Source organism: Equus przewalskii, chromosome 15 (genome assembly GCF_037783145.1).
Source record: "Equus przewalskii isolate Varuska chromosome 15, EquPr2, whole genome shotgun sequence".
NCBI lineage: Eukaryota > Metazoa > Chordata > Mammalia > Perissodactyla > Equidae > Equus > Equus przewalskii.
This window is the reverse complement of record NC_091845.1, coordinates 3,249,841-3,265,491: the sequence shown is the minus strand read 5'-3', so window position 1 is coordinate 3,265,491 and position 15,651 is coordinate 3,249,841. Positions and strand designations below refer to the sequence as shown.

The 15,651-nt window shown below is 36.9% G+C and overlaps 1 protein-coding gene across 7 annotated transcripts in view; it reads right to left on the bottom strand.

Annotated features, from left to right (window-relative positions):
- CFAP92 (cilia and flagella associated protein 92 (putative)) overlaps window positions 1-15,651 on the bottom strand; it is a 126,694-nt gene that overhangs the window by 5,417 nt on the left and 105,626 nt on the right. Inside the window, exon 13 of one of the 7 annotated variants that reach the window (XR_011526817.1) lies at window positions 6,618-6,744. The exons of 5 other annotated variants lie outside the window; for them this stretch is intronic. Coding sequence is in view for 1 of the 2 variants with exons in the window: in XM_070574615.1 (XP_070430716.1) it covers window positions 6,694-6,744 (51 nt within the window). In the remaining variant the exon portion in view is untranslated. Of the gene's footprint in view, window positions 1-6,227; window positions 6,745-15,651 lie in introns of those variants that run through there. One more of the 7 variants, XM_070574615.1, reaches the window with a different exon arrangement.

Genomic DNA, 15,651 nt, shown 5'->3' with positions numbered 1-15,651 from the left:
CTGCACAAGGCCCCCTTACCACCAACTGCCGTTCACCAGTTGTGTTCAGTGAGGTGCTCTCTGGTACGTGGCTGCAGTGCAGGGACGAATTCTTGAATTCTGGGCTGCCATTTCTTCACAGAACCCTGCCACAGGACTGTCTAGTCCAACCCCTCACTGTCCACAGTGGGATTCAGAGGATCAGAAACTTGAGATTTGCCTAAGGTCTCTGTAACTGGGGCACACAGCACCTGGCAACAGATAGAATTTATGGCTTAGGTGGTCAGAAGTGGGAGAGGCTCGAGGCTTTCATGGTCTATACAGGGGAGATTACCACCTAAAACAGCAAGGACTGCCTGTCTTTACCATGGTCTCCTTTTAGTGCTGAGTGCATGGGGAGTGTCACCTTCTCTCCATAGCCTGGAGAGCATCTGTCGGTTTCCTTTGTGAATGAAAATAGCAATGAGGAAAAAGGAGATAAAACAGAATGTTGCAGAGAAAGGTGGCTGGGACCCAAAAAGGGAAGGAGGAAGAGTTGCCACTCTAAATTGTTAAGTACTGTGCAATGTAGCTTACCCTTCCTTTGCATATTAATTCCAGCAAAATAACCACTTTATGCTTAAAAAAAAAAGAACTTTTCTGAAAATGGTGACATTGACTCACATATTAGCCATGTCTTTAGGCCAAGCCCAGTGTCTTGACTTTGGAATTTTTGAGGAAGTTCTGCAAGAGAGTGCAAAGTAATCAAGGGAAGGACTAAATAAATGTGTTCACACACGTGAGAGAACAGACCCTCCAAGCAACAAGACCCCTGTGGCTCAGAGCAACAGGGACTGAAGGCAAAGGCAGGCCAAGGGTCACTGGATGAGGGACAAAGCTCAGCCTTTGAGCCCCTTCCAGAAGACTATGCTGGAGAGGCCATGAAAGCTAGGATCTTGCCATGGGCCCACATGTAGCTTCAATCAGAATATTTAATATTTTGTCTAGTTTTTCTAGTTATCCTCAGTGGGAGGGTTGGTCTGAATTAATCCGTCTGCCATTAATAAAAGTAGAAGTCCCCTGCTCCTTCCAAACCCTGGAGCCGGTGGGTTCCACCTTAGGGAGACCGACTGCTCCTCTGGGCTACTTCTTCCTTAGAGTTTAAAGTTAAAGTTCTGCCTGAAAGAGTTACTTGGTGAAGTGAAAACACATAGTGATCAACAGTTGTTCTGGATGCCTGGGATTCTCTTCCCTGGGGCTGATGCCTGCAGGTGAATTTGGACTCACAGCCAAAGTAACTGGATGCCTGAGAAGTCTATCCCATATAAAAGACCAGAAGCTGATCAGCTGAAGCCAAATTAGTAGAAAGGATGAGATAAGAATTTAAGGTAAATTTAATAATCATCCCTAAAAGATACAACTGAAAATATTAGCAATATGAAGGAGAAGTAAGACCAAAGAAAAAGAAATTTGGGGTATAAAAATATTACAGTTGAAATAAAGAACACAGGTGGGTGAGATAGACTGCAGAAGTGATAACAGCTGTGGGAGGAATTAGTGAACTGAAAAATCAGCTTGAGATATGCTCCCAGAAGGCAGCCCTGGATGAAAAGAAAAAATTAGAAAACCTGAGTTGAGAGGATGGAAATAGAAGTAGCAGTATCCAAAAAATAAAAGTCCCAAAAGCAGGGGGAAAGTGAGAATAGGAAAATTTGAAGAAATGAGTACCAGAATAGATAAGGAAAATACCAAGCCTGGACACACCGTTAGTGAGATCTAAAACAACAAAGGCAAAAATAAATTCTGAAAACTTCCAGAGAAAACAAGCAGCCACCTGTAAAGGAAACAGTGTCAGATTTGACACTAGCAGGTACTGTAAACAAGAACTATAACTTGAACCTAGAATTTTATATCCATTTTATTGGGAGGGCATACTCACATTTACAAGGCCATAGGAGGTTTTACACAAAGACCTTCCTTTGAAAACATGCTTGGGAGAAAATTCAAAGTGGAGGAGGAAAATCCAGGAGTATTTGGATAAAGTTAGCAAGTGATGGTGTCCAATATTCTACTGAAGTTTTTTTGTCTAAAAAGAACCAGGAAAAGTAAATTATCATAATCTAGAAGTGGAGTTCTAGAGACATATAAAAGGGGTGGTGCAGTGTGGGTAGGAGAAGAGAGAAAAGGGTTATAAGTGTGCTGTGTGTCTTATAAAGGAAATCAATATAAATTAGAAGTTTCAAAATTCAATAGGAATATATAAAAATGAATATGGTCTTTAGGATAACCATCTTAGAAAGAAAGATAGAATGTATAACTTAAATCAGCAAGCAGGAAAGGATAAAATGAGGTAGCCAAAAAAGCCTAATCTAATAGTTACCACAATAAATGGGGTAAGCTTGCCAGTTAAAGAATCTCACATTGGATTTTTTTAAACTAACAATATGCTGTCTATAAAAAGTGCTTTAGACAAAAAGATACAGGTTTGAATTAAAGGGAGGAAGAATAAAAACTAGGCAGGAAGGTACCAGAAAGCTAGAGTGGCATTCTTAGTACCTGACCACATAATTCAAGATGAAAATCAATCCAAAGAGGCAAAAAGGGATATTACATGTTGAGAAAAAAAGAACAAGACAGCAAGAAGATATAACTATTGTGAACACTTACACACCTAACAATATTATCTCAAAACATATTAAGCAACAGCTTACAGGCTTGCAAAGAGAAAGAGACATCTGTTTGACATCATTGGAGACTAGTCAAGGCTACAGCCAGGCTTTGAGGGGCCAAGAATCTGGGCAAGAGAAGGGAAACGCATTGCATCCTTTTTTCTTTTTTTTCTTTTTTTTTTTTTGCACAGTTTTCTCTCAAGGTATTTGCTGATTCCAAGTTGCACATGAATGAGATGAATGAAGCAGATAAGAACCCAAATAGAAAAAGCAGCTAAGAGGTTCAAAAGTTAAGCAAATACTTTGGGAAATGTCCCTGTGCTAGGGAAACAAAAATTGGATTTCAGAGTGTGCCAAGGAGGAGGGGCCCTGGTAATGTCCAAGGTTTTCAGTTCGGAATTCAGGAAATCTATGCATCAGAAGTAAGGGCGAATCAAGAATCAACCTGTTTAAGGGAATTTGTCCTTTATTTGACTGCTAGAAGAAAATTCGATCCTCTCTGGAGGAAAATATCAACAAGAGCCTCTATAATTTTTCCTAAATTGTTCCCTATTTAATAAAAATTAACACCCAGAGCAACCTATGGTTTCATTACAATCCTTATCAAAATTCCTGTGGCATTTTTTTCACAGAAATAGAACAAAGAATCCTAAAATTCATATGGAATCACAGAAGGCCTGGAAGAGCCAAAGCAATCTTGAGAAAGAAGAACAAAGCTGGAAGCATCATGCTTCCTGACTTCATGGTATATTACAGAGCTATAGTAATCAAAGCAGTATGGTATTGGCATTCAAACAGGAGCAAAGATCAATGGAATAAAATAGAGAAGCCAAAAATAAACCCAAGCATATATGGTCAATTAATTTGCAACAAAGGGTCCAAGAACACAATGGGGAATGAATAGTCTCTTCAATAAATGGTGCTGGGAAATCCGAAGCACTGTCTTACACCACACACAACAACTAACTCAAAATGGATTAAAGACCTGAACATAAGGCCTGAAACCATAAGACTCCTAGAGGAAAACATAGGCACTAAGTTCCTTGACATTGGTCTTGGTGATTTTTTTTTGGATTTTACGTTATAAACAAAGGGAACAAAAGTAAAAATAAACAAGTGGGATTGCATCAAACTAAAAAGCTTCTGTAGAGGAAAGGAAACCACCAACAAAATGAAAAGGCACCCTACTGAATGGGAGAAAATATTTGCAAATCATATATCTGATAAAGGGTTAATATCCAAAATATATAAAGAGCTCATATAACTCAATAGCAACAACAAAAAAAGTCCAACTAAAAAAATGAGTAAAGCATCTGAATAGACATTTTCCCAAAGAAGACACACAGATGGCCTAAAGATAGATGAAATGGTGCTCAACATCACTAATTACCAGGGAAATGCAAATCAAAACCATAATGAGACACCACCTCACACCTCACATATTTAGAATGACTATTAATTACCAAAAAGATAGGAAATAAGTGTTGGTGAAAATGTTGAGAAAAAGGAACCCTTGTTGTAGGAATGTAAATTGGTGCAGCCTCTATGGAAAACAATATAAAGAGTCCTCAAAAAGCTAAAAATAGAACTACCATATGATACAGCTATTCTGCTGGGTATTTAACTGCAGCATACAAAAACACTAGTTCCAAACGATTTATGCGCTCCCATGTTCGTTACAGCATTATTCACAACAGCCAAGACATGGGAGCAACCCAAGTATCCATTGCTGGGTGAGCGGATAAAGAAGATTGGTGTATATATGTGTGTGTATATACGTACACGCCGTCAAATATTATTCAGCCATAAAAAAGAAGGAAATATTGCCATTTGTGACAGCAAGGATGGACCTTGAGGGCATTATGCTAAGTGAAATAAGACAGAATAACAAATACTTTATGATTTCACTTATTTGTGGAATCTTAAAAAAAAAAATGAACTCAGATACAGAGAACAGATTGGTAGTTGCCAGAGGTAGGGGCTGGGGTGTGTGAAATGGGTGGAGGGGGGTCTAAAAGTATAAACTTCCATTATAAGTCATGGGGATGTACGTGGTGATTATAGTTAACGATATTGTATATGTGTAAGTCGCTAAGAGAGTAGCTCTTAAAAGATTTCATCACAAGGAAAAACTTGTAACTATGTGGTGATGGATGTTAACTAGACATTGTGATTGTTTCACAATTTATACAAATATCAAATCATTATGTTGTACACCTGAAACTAATATAATGTTACATATCAAATGCATCTCAATTTAAAAAAATTAACAGACATGCCAGGAAACAGGAAGAAATAATGAAAACCAAGAGAAAAGATAGACAATAGAAACAGACCCAAGGTAATTCAGATACTGGAATTATCAGACAAGAACATTAAAATAATTGATTAATATAATGAAGAAAATAAAGGAAAAGGTGAGGAAATTGAACCAGACACCTGGAATCTATAGAAGAATTAAATGGAAATGTTAGACGTGAAAAAATACTCATTAGGGCTGGCCCGGTGGCGCAGTGGTTAAGTGCACATATTCCACTTCTCAGCAGCCCGGGGTTCACTGGTTCAGATCCCGGGTGTGGACATGGCACCATTTGGCAAAAGCCATGCTGTGGTAGGCGTCCCACATATAAAGTAGAGGAAGGTGGGCATGGATGTTAGCTCAGGACCAGTCTTCCTCAGCAAAAAGAGGAGGATTGGCAGTAGTTAGCTCAGGGCTAATCTTCCTCAAAAAGAAGAAAAAGAAAAAAAATCATTAAAATCATAATTCACTGGATGGGTTTAATAACAGACTAGACATACAGCAGAAGAAAAGATTAACGAGTCAGAAGATACATTGGTTGAATATATCCAGATTGAAACACAAAAAAAGATGGAAAATAAAAAGTATGAGATGTCTAAGTAAGTAAGGTAAAATATAAGTCATAGCAAAAATCTCTAACTGGTCATTAGGATCCCAGGAGGAGAGGGAGAGAGTATGAACAGCACAGCAGGAGTATCTGGAGAGAACTACTGGCCTAGAATTTTAAAGACTTAGATAAGCCACCGATTCAACAAGCTATACACACTGATAGATAAATACAAAGAAAAACACATCTATGAACATCATAGTAAAACTGCTGAAAACCAAAGTAAAGGAGAAACATTTTTAAAGGCAACCAGAGAAAGGCACATTATCTTTAGAAGAGCAAGAATAAGACTGAAAGCTGACTTCAACAATGGAAGTCAAAAGACGATGTTATGACATGTTTAAAGTGTTAAAATAACTGCCAAACTAGCATTATGCCAGGAAAAAAAATATATAAAAATCTGAGGTCTGGCCCGGTGGCACAGTGGTTAAGTGCACACATTCCACTTCGGCAGCCCAGGGTTCACCAGGTCGGATCCCGGGTGCGGACATGGCACCGTTTGGCATGTTGTGCTGTGTTAGGCGTCCCACATATAAAGTAAAGGAAGATGGGCATGGATGTTAGCGCCTCATCTTCCTCAAAAAAAAAAAAAAAAAAAAAAAACTGATCAGAGAAAAGTGAGGAATTGGAACTCATTAACATTGAACACTTCTCATCAAAATACGACATTGAAACAATGAAAAAGCCAACCACAGACTGGGAAAAGATATTTGTAATACATGGAACTGACAACTCATCTGGATTTTTTTAAAAACCTACAAACCAGTGAGAAAAATACAACTAAGTTTCTTTTAAACAGAGGAAAAAATTACATTTGAACAGGCACTTCACAAAAGGGGATATCCAAATGGCCAATAATATGTGAAAAGGTGCTCAACATTATTATTCATCAGGGAAGGACACATTAAAGCCAGAATGTAATACCAGTACACCTCACCAGAGGGGCTGAGATTATAAAGATTGACAAATCCAAGTGTTTGCAGGGTTGCAGCACAAATGGAACTCTCATACAATTGCTTTTGGGAGTATAAAGTAGTACAACCACTTTGGAAATGTGGCAGTTGAAAGCTGAACATAGGCCTACCCTGTGGCCCAGAAACTTTACTCCTACGTTATGTCCAAGAGGAATGAGTATATAGGTCCAACAAAGAGGAACTTTACTAAAATGTCCATAGCAGCTTTATCCATGATAGCCTCTTCCTCCAAAAAACCTGGAAAACAATGCAAATGTAAATCAGTTGGAGAATAGATAAACTAATTGTGGCATATACACAATGGAAAACTGCTCAACAATAAATATATATGTAATACCATAAATCTTTAAAAATATATATGAGCAGCCAAAGAAGCCAGTGCAAGAACACAGGCTGTCTGGTTCCACTATATGAAATTGAACAAGCAAAATTATTTTACAGTGATAGAGTTCAGAACAGCAGTTAACCGAGAAGGAACATGATACTTTCTGGGGTGACAGAAATGTTCTACATCCTGATCTAATAGTAATAGTTTCACAGGTACATACATAGATAAAAATAAATGAGGCTGTACACTTAAGATTTGTGCACTTTACTAACTTAATTAAAGTATACATCTAAAATATATTACCAGAGATAAGAAGAGACCTGTCATATTTATGAAAGGATCGAGTCAATAGGATAAAACAATTTTAAATATATATATTTACGTAAAACATAGTCTTGACATGTATAAAGCAAAACCAGATATGTAAGAGGAGAAAAAAAATCCATAATCATATTTGGACATTTTAAGACTTCCCCTAGTAACTGAGAGAAGAAAGAGAATTTAAAGATAAGTAAGGATACAGAAGATCTGAATAAAACAATGAAGTTGACAAAATTAACACATACAGAACACTATATCAACAACTGCAGAATACATATTTTTTCCAGTACACTGAAACATTTGCCAAAATTGACGTATGCTGGACCATAAAGAAAACCTCAACAAAGGATAGAAATTATACAAAATATATTCCTGATAACAAATTAAAGTAGAACTCAATAGCAAAAAGATATGGGTAACTAAAAACTTCTAAAGTACTTGGAAATTAAACAATGTACTATTAAATAATCCATGGGTCAAAAAAGAAATGAAAGTAGAAATTGGAAAATATTTTTAACAGAGTCATCATGGAAATATGATGTATAAAAACTTGGGGGATGCACCTACTGTTCATAAGAAATTTATATCCCAAGTGGTTACATTATAATAAAATGATGAATGCCTGAAAATCAAGATATAAACATCCATCTGAAAAAGTTAGAAAAAGAAGAGAAAATTGCATCTAAAGAAATTAAAAGGAAGGAAATTAATAAGAGCAGAAATCAATGAAATAGGAAATAAATGTACAATATGGAAATCAAAAAGGCAGCAAAGAACATTGGCTCTTTGAAGAGAATAATACATTCATAAATGTAATTTCAATAAAGATCTCAAAATCACCCATAAACAGACTTAAGCATAAATGGCAACTTGATCTGACAGATTTAGCAATATATCTATATTCTGGAAAGGATGGACTTTTTAACAAATTGCTGGTGCCGTTGATTATACGGAAGAAATGAAATTAGAGTCCTACCTTTACACAAAAATTAAATTCCAGGTGGATTAAAAATTTGTGATGAGCAAAATTTTAAATCTTTTAGAAGAAAACACAGAATAGTTTTATGACCTTGGAGTAGGAGAAGATTTCTTAAATAAGGCCAAAAGTTCAAGTCATAAGGGAAGAAATGGAAAATTTACAAAATTTCAAGTAACTTTTGTCCATTAAAAGACACCATTAACAGAGTGAAACGACAAATCTGACACCAGAGGATTTTGCCATGTATATAAAATGTCCTTGGGTTAGCATTGAGCACTTTAAAACAACGCAAAATGACACTTAAAATTCAAGGGAAAAAATTTCGTAAAAGAAGAAATTATTAAATTTATGAAAGGATATTCAACTTCACTAGTAAACAATGAAATGCAAGTTGAAACTTCCATGAGATACTATTACACATCAGATTAGCAATAGTTTAAGTCTCACTATAACACACGTGAGCATGGAAGTAGGATAATGGGAAATCATGCCTGGTTGGGGGGATATATATTGGTATAATCATTTTGGAAAATAAGTATCATCTAGGCAAGTGGAAGTACTACTCAGCAATTCTAATCCTAGGTATGTATCTTAGAAGAATATCTTGCTTATTTTTTAGGAGAAGACATGTTTAACATATGTTTGCAATTATATTGTTTAAATAGCAAAACAAAAGAAACAGTCCAAATACCCATCAATAAATTGTGGTATATTCCTACAGCTAGACACATAAACATGGTTGGATCTCATTAATACTGAGCAAAAATTAAAACTACAGAAGATTATATACAGTATTATTCCATTTTATAACAAAGATATGCAAATCTAAACAAAATGTTCATAAAATATGCAGTAAAACTAGAGAAAAACAAGTAAAAGATAAAATTGGGATAGTGGTCACTTTTGCGTAAGGGGTAAGAGACGGGAGTGGGCACACAGGAAACTATAAAAGTATCGATAATGTTTGATTTCTTAAGTTGAATAGTGGACATAAAATAGATTTTATTATTTCTGATAGTACACACATTTTCTTATATGTATATTTAATAAAGTATTAACTATATCATTTATGAAAATGAAACAGGAAGTCATGAGAATTTCTGGAAAATAAAACATGATGGGTGCAGTTTAAAATTATAAATTGTTAACTAACATAATGGTCACAATGGAAGATCAAATTAGTGAAGTGGAAGATACAGCAGAACTCAATACAAAAGACCAACAAGTACAAATTAAGAGGCAAAAATGTAGAGGAAGGCTCTTTAAATTTCAGTGAAAAACAAAAAAAGTCCCCATCAGGACTCTTAGGTAAGAACACTAAGGATAAGAGAAAGTTTTAAAAGACTGAAGGGAATCATAGTTTAGCTAAAAAGAAAAATGAATCATGTGGGCATCAGCGTTATCTGCAACTCTTTATTCTGGAGAGCAATGGGTTTTAGGGTGGGGCATGCAGGGATTTGAGTCTGTAATCCTAAAAGCAACTCAGTTTGCCTCAAGTGCAAAGACAGAATGAAAACCTTGGATCTGCAAGCACTCTGAAAGTTTATTATCCACAAAAAGTTTCTGAAAGAAAAAAATAGCAAAACAAAGGGTAAAGCAGACATGGGCCCAAGAAATATTAGCAAACATAAAAAAAGTAAAACTTGTAGTTGGGTAGGAGGAAGATAGGACTTCTAGTATGGTGGGGCAAGGAGCTCAGTCCTTTCCTCAAAAAGCAGTGAAAAAAACTGAACAAAATTACCACAAGCAACCATTGAAAGTTGTCCAAGGCATACAACAAATGGAAGTGTTTGTTCATAAAAATACACTGGACCTCAGGTAAGAATAGTCAGTGTCATGCTTGCCATCCTAGTGCAGTCAGAGCAGTAGTTTCTTCTAGGCTGAGGCAAGTCATGAAGGTCAGCAGCACTTGAGTACAGGCTCACTTGACTGGAAGTGGAGCTTGAGGAAGCCCATGTGCGTGGCTATTGTGAGTAACAGCAGCAATCTCAGCAGCAAACGCGCAGGGAAGGCCAGCTGCTAAGGGAGACAGGTGGCAATCCTAGACGGGGCAAGCATCAGCCCAGCAGATTAATCAGAATTGAACAGGGAGATACAGGAAAGGAAAGAGCCACAGAGGACTTTAATAAGCTCTTCACACATCCCTTGCTGAGAGGTTGCCTGCACTTGTAAGGCCCAGTGGAAAGTGGAAGCTAGGGCAGGCTGAGTGTATTCCCCTGCCCACACACAGATCCATTGGTTACGGTCGGAAGCCTTACTGGATCAAGGTCTTTGAGCACAACTTCTGACCAATTACTGGCTGATCACTATGTGATGCAGACACAGAGGTGACCCCAAGGAAGCCAGGCTTGAAAATAAAAACAATTTTAAAACAGCAGAGATAGCAGCAGCCACACACCAATGAGGAGACAGATTTAGTCAGCAACTTACCACACAACAACAACAACACACTCCCTCCCCCAGGGGGACAAGTCAGACTGCAGGGTGGCTGCAGTGTATTTTAGGTGTCCAGGGTTTTTCCCCCCAAATTAGGAGACCATGCAAAGAAATAAGAAAGTGTAAACCTTTTTCAGGAAAGTGAAGCAGTCAATAGAAACTGGAGTGGGTCCAGCTGGATGACTTAGTAGACAAAGACTTCACAGCAGCTATTATTTTAAAAAACTAAAGGATAGTATTTTAAAGTTCAAGACAAAGAGACCATCTGAATACAGAGAAATTATTTTTAAAAAGCTAAATGAAAATTCTGGAGTTGAAAAGTACAGTAACTGAAATGAAGAATTTACTAGAGGGACTCAACAGCAGATTTGAGCTGACAAAGAACTTGAAAATAGGTCAACAGAGATTATCCAGTCTGAAAAAGAGAAGAACAGAAACAAAAAAGGAATTTAAAAAAATGAACAGAGCCTCAAGACCCATTGTCTAGTGAACCAACATACACATAATGGGAGTCTGGGAAGGGAAGAGAGAGGAAGGAGCAAAAAAAAAATATTTGAAGAAATAATGACCCCAAACACTATTCTACCAATCTAGGAAGCTCAATGAATCTCAAGTAGGAAAAATATAAAGAGATCCACACCTGGACATATCAGAGTCAAACAGTTGAAAGAAAAAGATAAGAAAATCTTGAAAACAGCAAGAAAAAAAAACTTATCATGTACAAGGGAACAACCATATGATTAATGGCTAAATACTCATCAGAAACAAGAGACCAGAGCACAATGTAATGATATTTTCAAAGTGCTGAAAGAAAAAAAAGTGTAAACCAAGAATCTATATTTATCAAAAACTATCCTTCAAAAATGAAGGCAAAATAAAGATATTCTCTCATAAAGACAGAATTTGCTGGTAGTGCCCTACTTTATCAGAATTACTAAAGGAGATCCTTAGGCTGAAAAGAAATGACACCAGCTTGTAACTAGACTCTACATAAAGAAATATCATGGGAAAGATAAATATATGGGTAAATATAAAAGAGTATGTAAATATATTTTTCTTTTACCTTCTAATTTAAAAGACATGATTGCATAAAACAGTAATTGTAGCACAATATTTTTTAGTTTATTGCATATATAGATGTAATACAATATGACAATAGCACAAAGAAGGAGGAAGAAATGGAACTATATTCTAGAATTGTTTCTACATTTTACCCAAATTAAGTTAGTAATCTGTGATAAATTAAGATGTGTATTATAGAAGAAACGTAGAAAAACGAACAACTAAGAACTTTTTTAAGGTAAAAATCAATAAGGGAATTCAAATGGTACACTAAAAATATCTGTTCAATACAAAAGTCAATAAAGGAGTGACAGAGGAATAAAATCAAGATGAAATATATAGAAAAAATAGAAAACATAAGACATAAATCCAACCACATCATTAATTATATTGTACATGGACGATCAAAAGGCACAGACTGTCAGACTGGACTAAAAAAAAAAAGACAGGACCCAACTATGTGCTGTCTACAGAAGACACACTTTAGATTCAAAGGCACAAATAACTAGAAAGTAAAAGGAAGGAAAAAACATACAGTATGCATACCAGAAGAGCTGGAGTGGGTACATCAATATAAGACAAACTAGTATTTAAGACAAGAAATGTTACTAGAAACAAAGAAGGATATTTTACAATGATTGAAAGGTCAATTCATCAGGAAGATATAACAATTATAAATACAAACATACCCAATAACAGAGCCCCAGAATACAATAAGCAAAAATGGACAGAACTGAAAGGAGAAATAGACAATTCAATCAGGATTAGAGACTTCAGTACCTCAATCTCAATTACTGATAGAACAACTAGAAAGAAAATTAGCAAATGATATAGAAGACTTGAACAACACTATTAACCAATTTGACTCGCCATTTACATAACACTTCTCTTAATATCAAAAGAATAGATATTCCTTTGAAGTCTGAGGATGGATCATATGCTAGGCCATAAATGGCAATAAATTTCATAGGATAGAAATCATACAAAGTAGGTTCTCCAGTAACAATAAAATTAAATTTAAAATTTGCAACAGTGAGACACTTGAGAAGTCAACAAATATTTGGATATTAAACAGCACAATTCTAAAAACCACAATGAAAATTATAAAATATTTTGAGGTCAATGAAAATACAACCTACCAATTTTGTGGGATGCAGCTAAAGTAGTGCTTAGGGGGAAATTTGTAGCTGTAAAAAAATATATACGAAAAAAGATCTCAAATCAAAACCTAACTTTCCTCAAGAAACGAGTTAAAAATTGAATCCAAAGTAAGCAGAAGGAAGAAAATTATAATATAGTTTAGAATGGAAATAAATGAAATAGAAAATAGAGAAATCAGTGGGCTCCAAAACCGGTTCTTTGAAAAGACTACCAAAATTGACAAACCTTTAGCTAGACTGACCAAGAAAAAAGGAGAAAAGACACAAATTAGTAAAATTAGAATAAAGGAGGAGACATTCTACTGACTTCACAGAAATTAAAAGGAATATGTGGGATTATAAAGAATCATAAGAGAATACTACGAATAACTATATGCCAACAAACTAGATGACTGAAATGAAGTAGAAAAATTCCTAGAAAGACACAAATTAACAAAACTGTCTTAAGAAGAAATAGATCTCTGAATAGACTTATAATAAGTCGAGAGCCCAAATTAGAATTTGAAATTTTCCCACCAAGGAAAGCTCAGGCTTAGACAGCTTCAAGGTTAGCTCTACCAAACACTGAAATAATGAATACCGACTTTTCACAAATTTCCAGAAAGCAGAAGAGGAGGGAACACGTCCCAAATCATTCTACAGGGCCAATATTACACTGTACCAAAGTCAGACAAAGCTATCACAAGAAAAATACAAATTATCAGCAAACCAAATCCAGCAACATATAAATAAAGGACTATACACCACAACCAAGTGGGATTTATCCCAAGAATGCAAGGTTGTTTTAACATCCAAACATCAAGGAATATAATACACCACATTAATAAAAGACAAGAACAAGAGCTACCTCAATTTATGCACAAAAAAGCATTTGACAAAATCCAACATTTATTCATGATAGTAACTCTCAACAAACTAAGACTACAAGGGAACTTCCTCAACCTGATAAAGTGCATCTCCCAAAAACCTGCAGTTAATATCCAATTTAATGGTAAAAGACTGAACACTTTCCCCCTTTAAGATCAGAAACAAGGCAGGTATGCCTGTTGTCATCAGCTTATTCAACACCACACACTATACAGAGGTTCTAGGCAGTGCAAAGGGGAGGGGAAGGGAGGAGGACGATTAAGGACAGAGTGAGTCCCTCTCAAATTCGCATGTTGAATTCCTTAACCCATAGTGTAGCTGCATTTGGAGTAAGGTAGTGATTAAATGAGGTCATAAACTGGGGCCCTGACCTGATAGGATTAATGTCCTTAGAAGAAGAGGTGCCAGAGAGCTCACTCTTTCTCTCCCCACACCTGCACACAAACAAGAGGTCATATGTGCACACAGTGAGGTGACAGCTACCTACAAGCCATGAGAAAAGACCTCAGAATGAAACCTACTTTACCAGCACCTTAATCTTGGACTTCCTGCCTCCAGAACTGTGAGAAAATTAGTTTCTGATGTTTAATGCGCCCAGTCTGTGGTATTTTGTATGGCAGCCTGAGTAGACTAATACAGAAAGGAAAGGAAGGAAGGGAGAATGGGAAAGAAGTAAAATGATCTTTATCCACGGATGACATGATGCCATTTCAAAAGGTTGCAGGATACAAGATCAGTATACAAAACTCAATTGTATTTCTATGTTCTGGCAACAAATGATACAAAAGTAAAACAATTCAATTCATAACAGCATTAATTTCACAAAAGAAGTATAAGACTTCTACACTGACAACTACAGAAGTTATTGAAGGAAATTAAAGAAAACCTACATAGGTTTTCTTTACATAAAACATACATAAAGGCATAGACATTCCTTCTTTATGAATTAACAGCTTCAAAATTGTTATAATAACAATTCTCCCCAAATGAATCTATAGATTCAATACAATCCTTATGAAAATTTGTACAGGCTTTTTTATAGAAGTTGGCAAGCTGATCCTAAAATTTATGTGGAAACGCAAAGGACCCAAAATAGTCTAATGATTTTGAAAAAAACTTAAAGGACTTACACAATCCAATTTCAAAACTGACTATAAAGCTACAGTAATCAAAGTGAATGACATCAGCATTATGGTGGAGAGTTGTTACCTTTGTCTCTCCCCTCTAGGTTACAACCAATCAGACATCCATTGACCAAGAGAATATTCCCTACACAACACAACAGGATGTGTAAGAGATCCAGGCATCTGTACATCTAAAGGTGGGTGGGCTGGAGCCCCGAGAAACAGTGGAACTAGGGGAGCAGCCCTCGCCCCTCTGACAGTGACAGTGATTCAAGGTGCAGATCCTCATGCAGTGGTCTGTGCAACTGTGAGTGGAGGCGAGGGCAGCCTGGCCTGTGTATGACTTCCTGTGGAGCAGTGGCAGTGACCCCACCCATGTGATGGCTGGTGGAGCAGTGGCAGTCTGACCCACACAACTATGAGCGGACACCATGGGAGTAGAAAAAACAGCTTCTGCCCCTGTCCCCAGTGGTGGCAGGGTGGAAACTGGGAACAGAAGCATCAGAAACTACAGCAGAACTGGTGATCCAGCCCCTAGTGGCAGCACCCCCAATACCAGCTCCACCAGCAGCAGGGGATGCACACAAGTCCCAGGGTCTCCAGGCCCCTGCCAGCAACATTGACACCTGTGAATCCAGAATCCCTGGCAGTGGTGCAACTAGCACCACCAGACAACCTGGGAACAGCAGGACAGGCGGTGTCACAGCAGCATCCGAACCTGTGGAGAGCCCACAGAGAGCCAGTGGAGGAACACAAGACCCAGGCAATGCTGGAAGGAGCAGAAGTGCTTGCAGCCTGGTGACCCCAGTGACAACACCTGAGACTGCAGTGATATTGCAACCTCAGGCACAAGGCAGCATAAGGAGG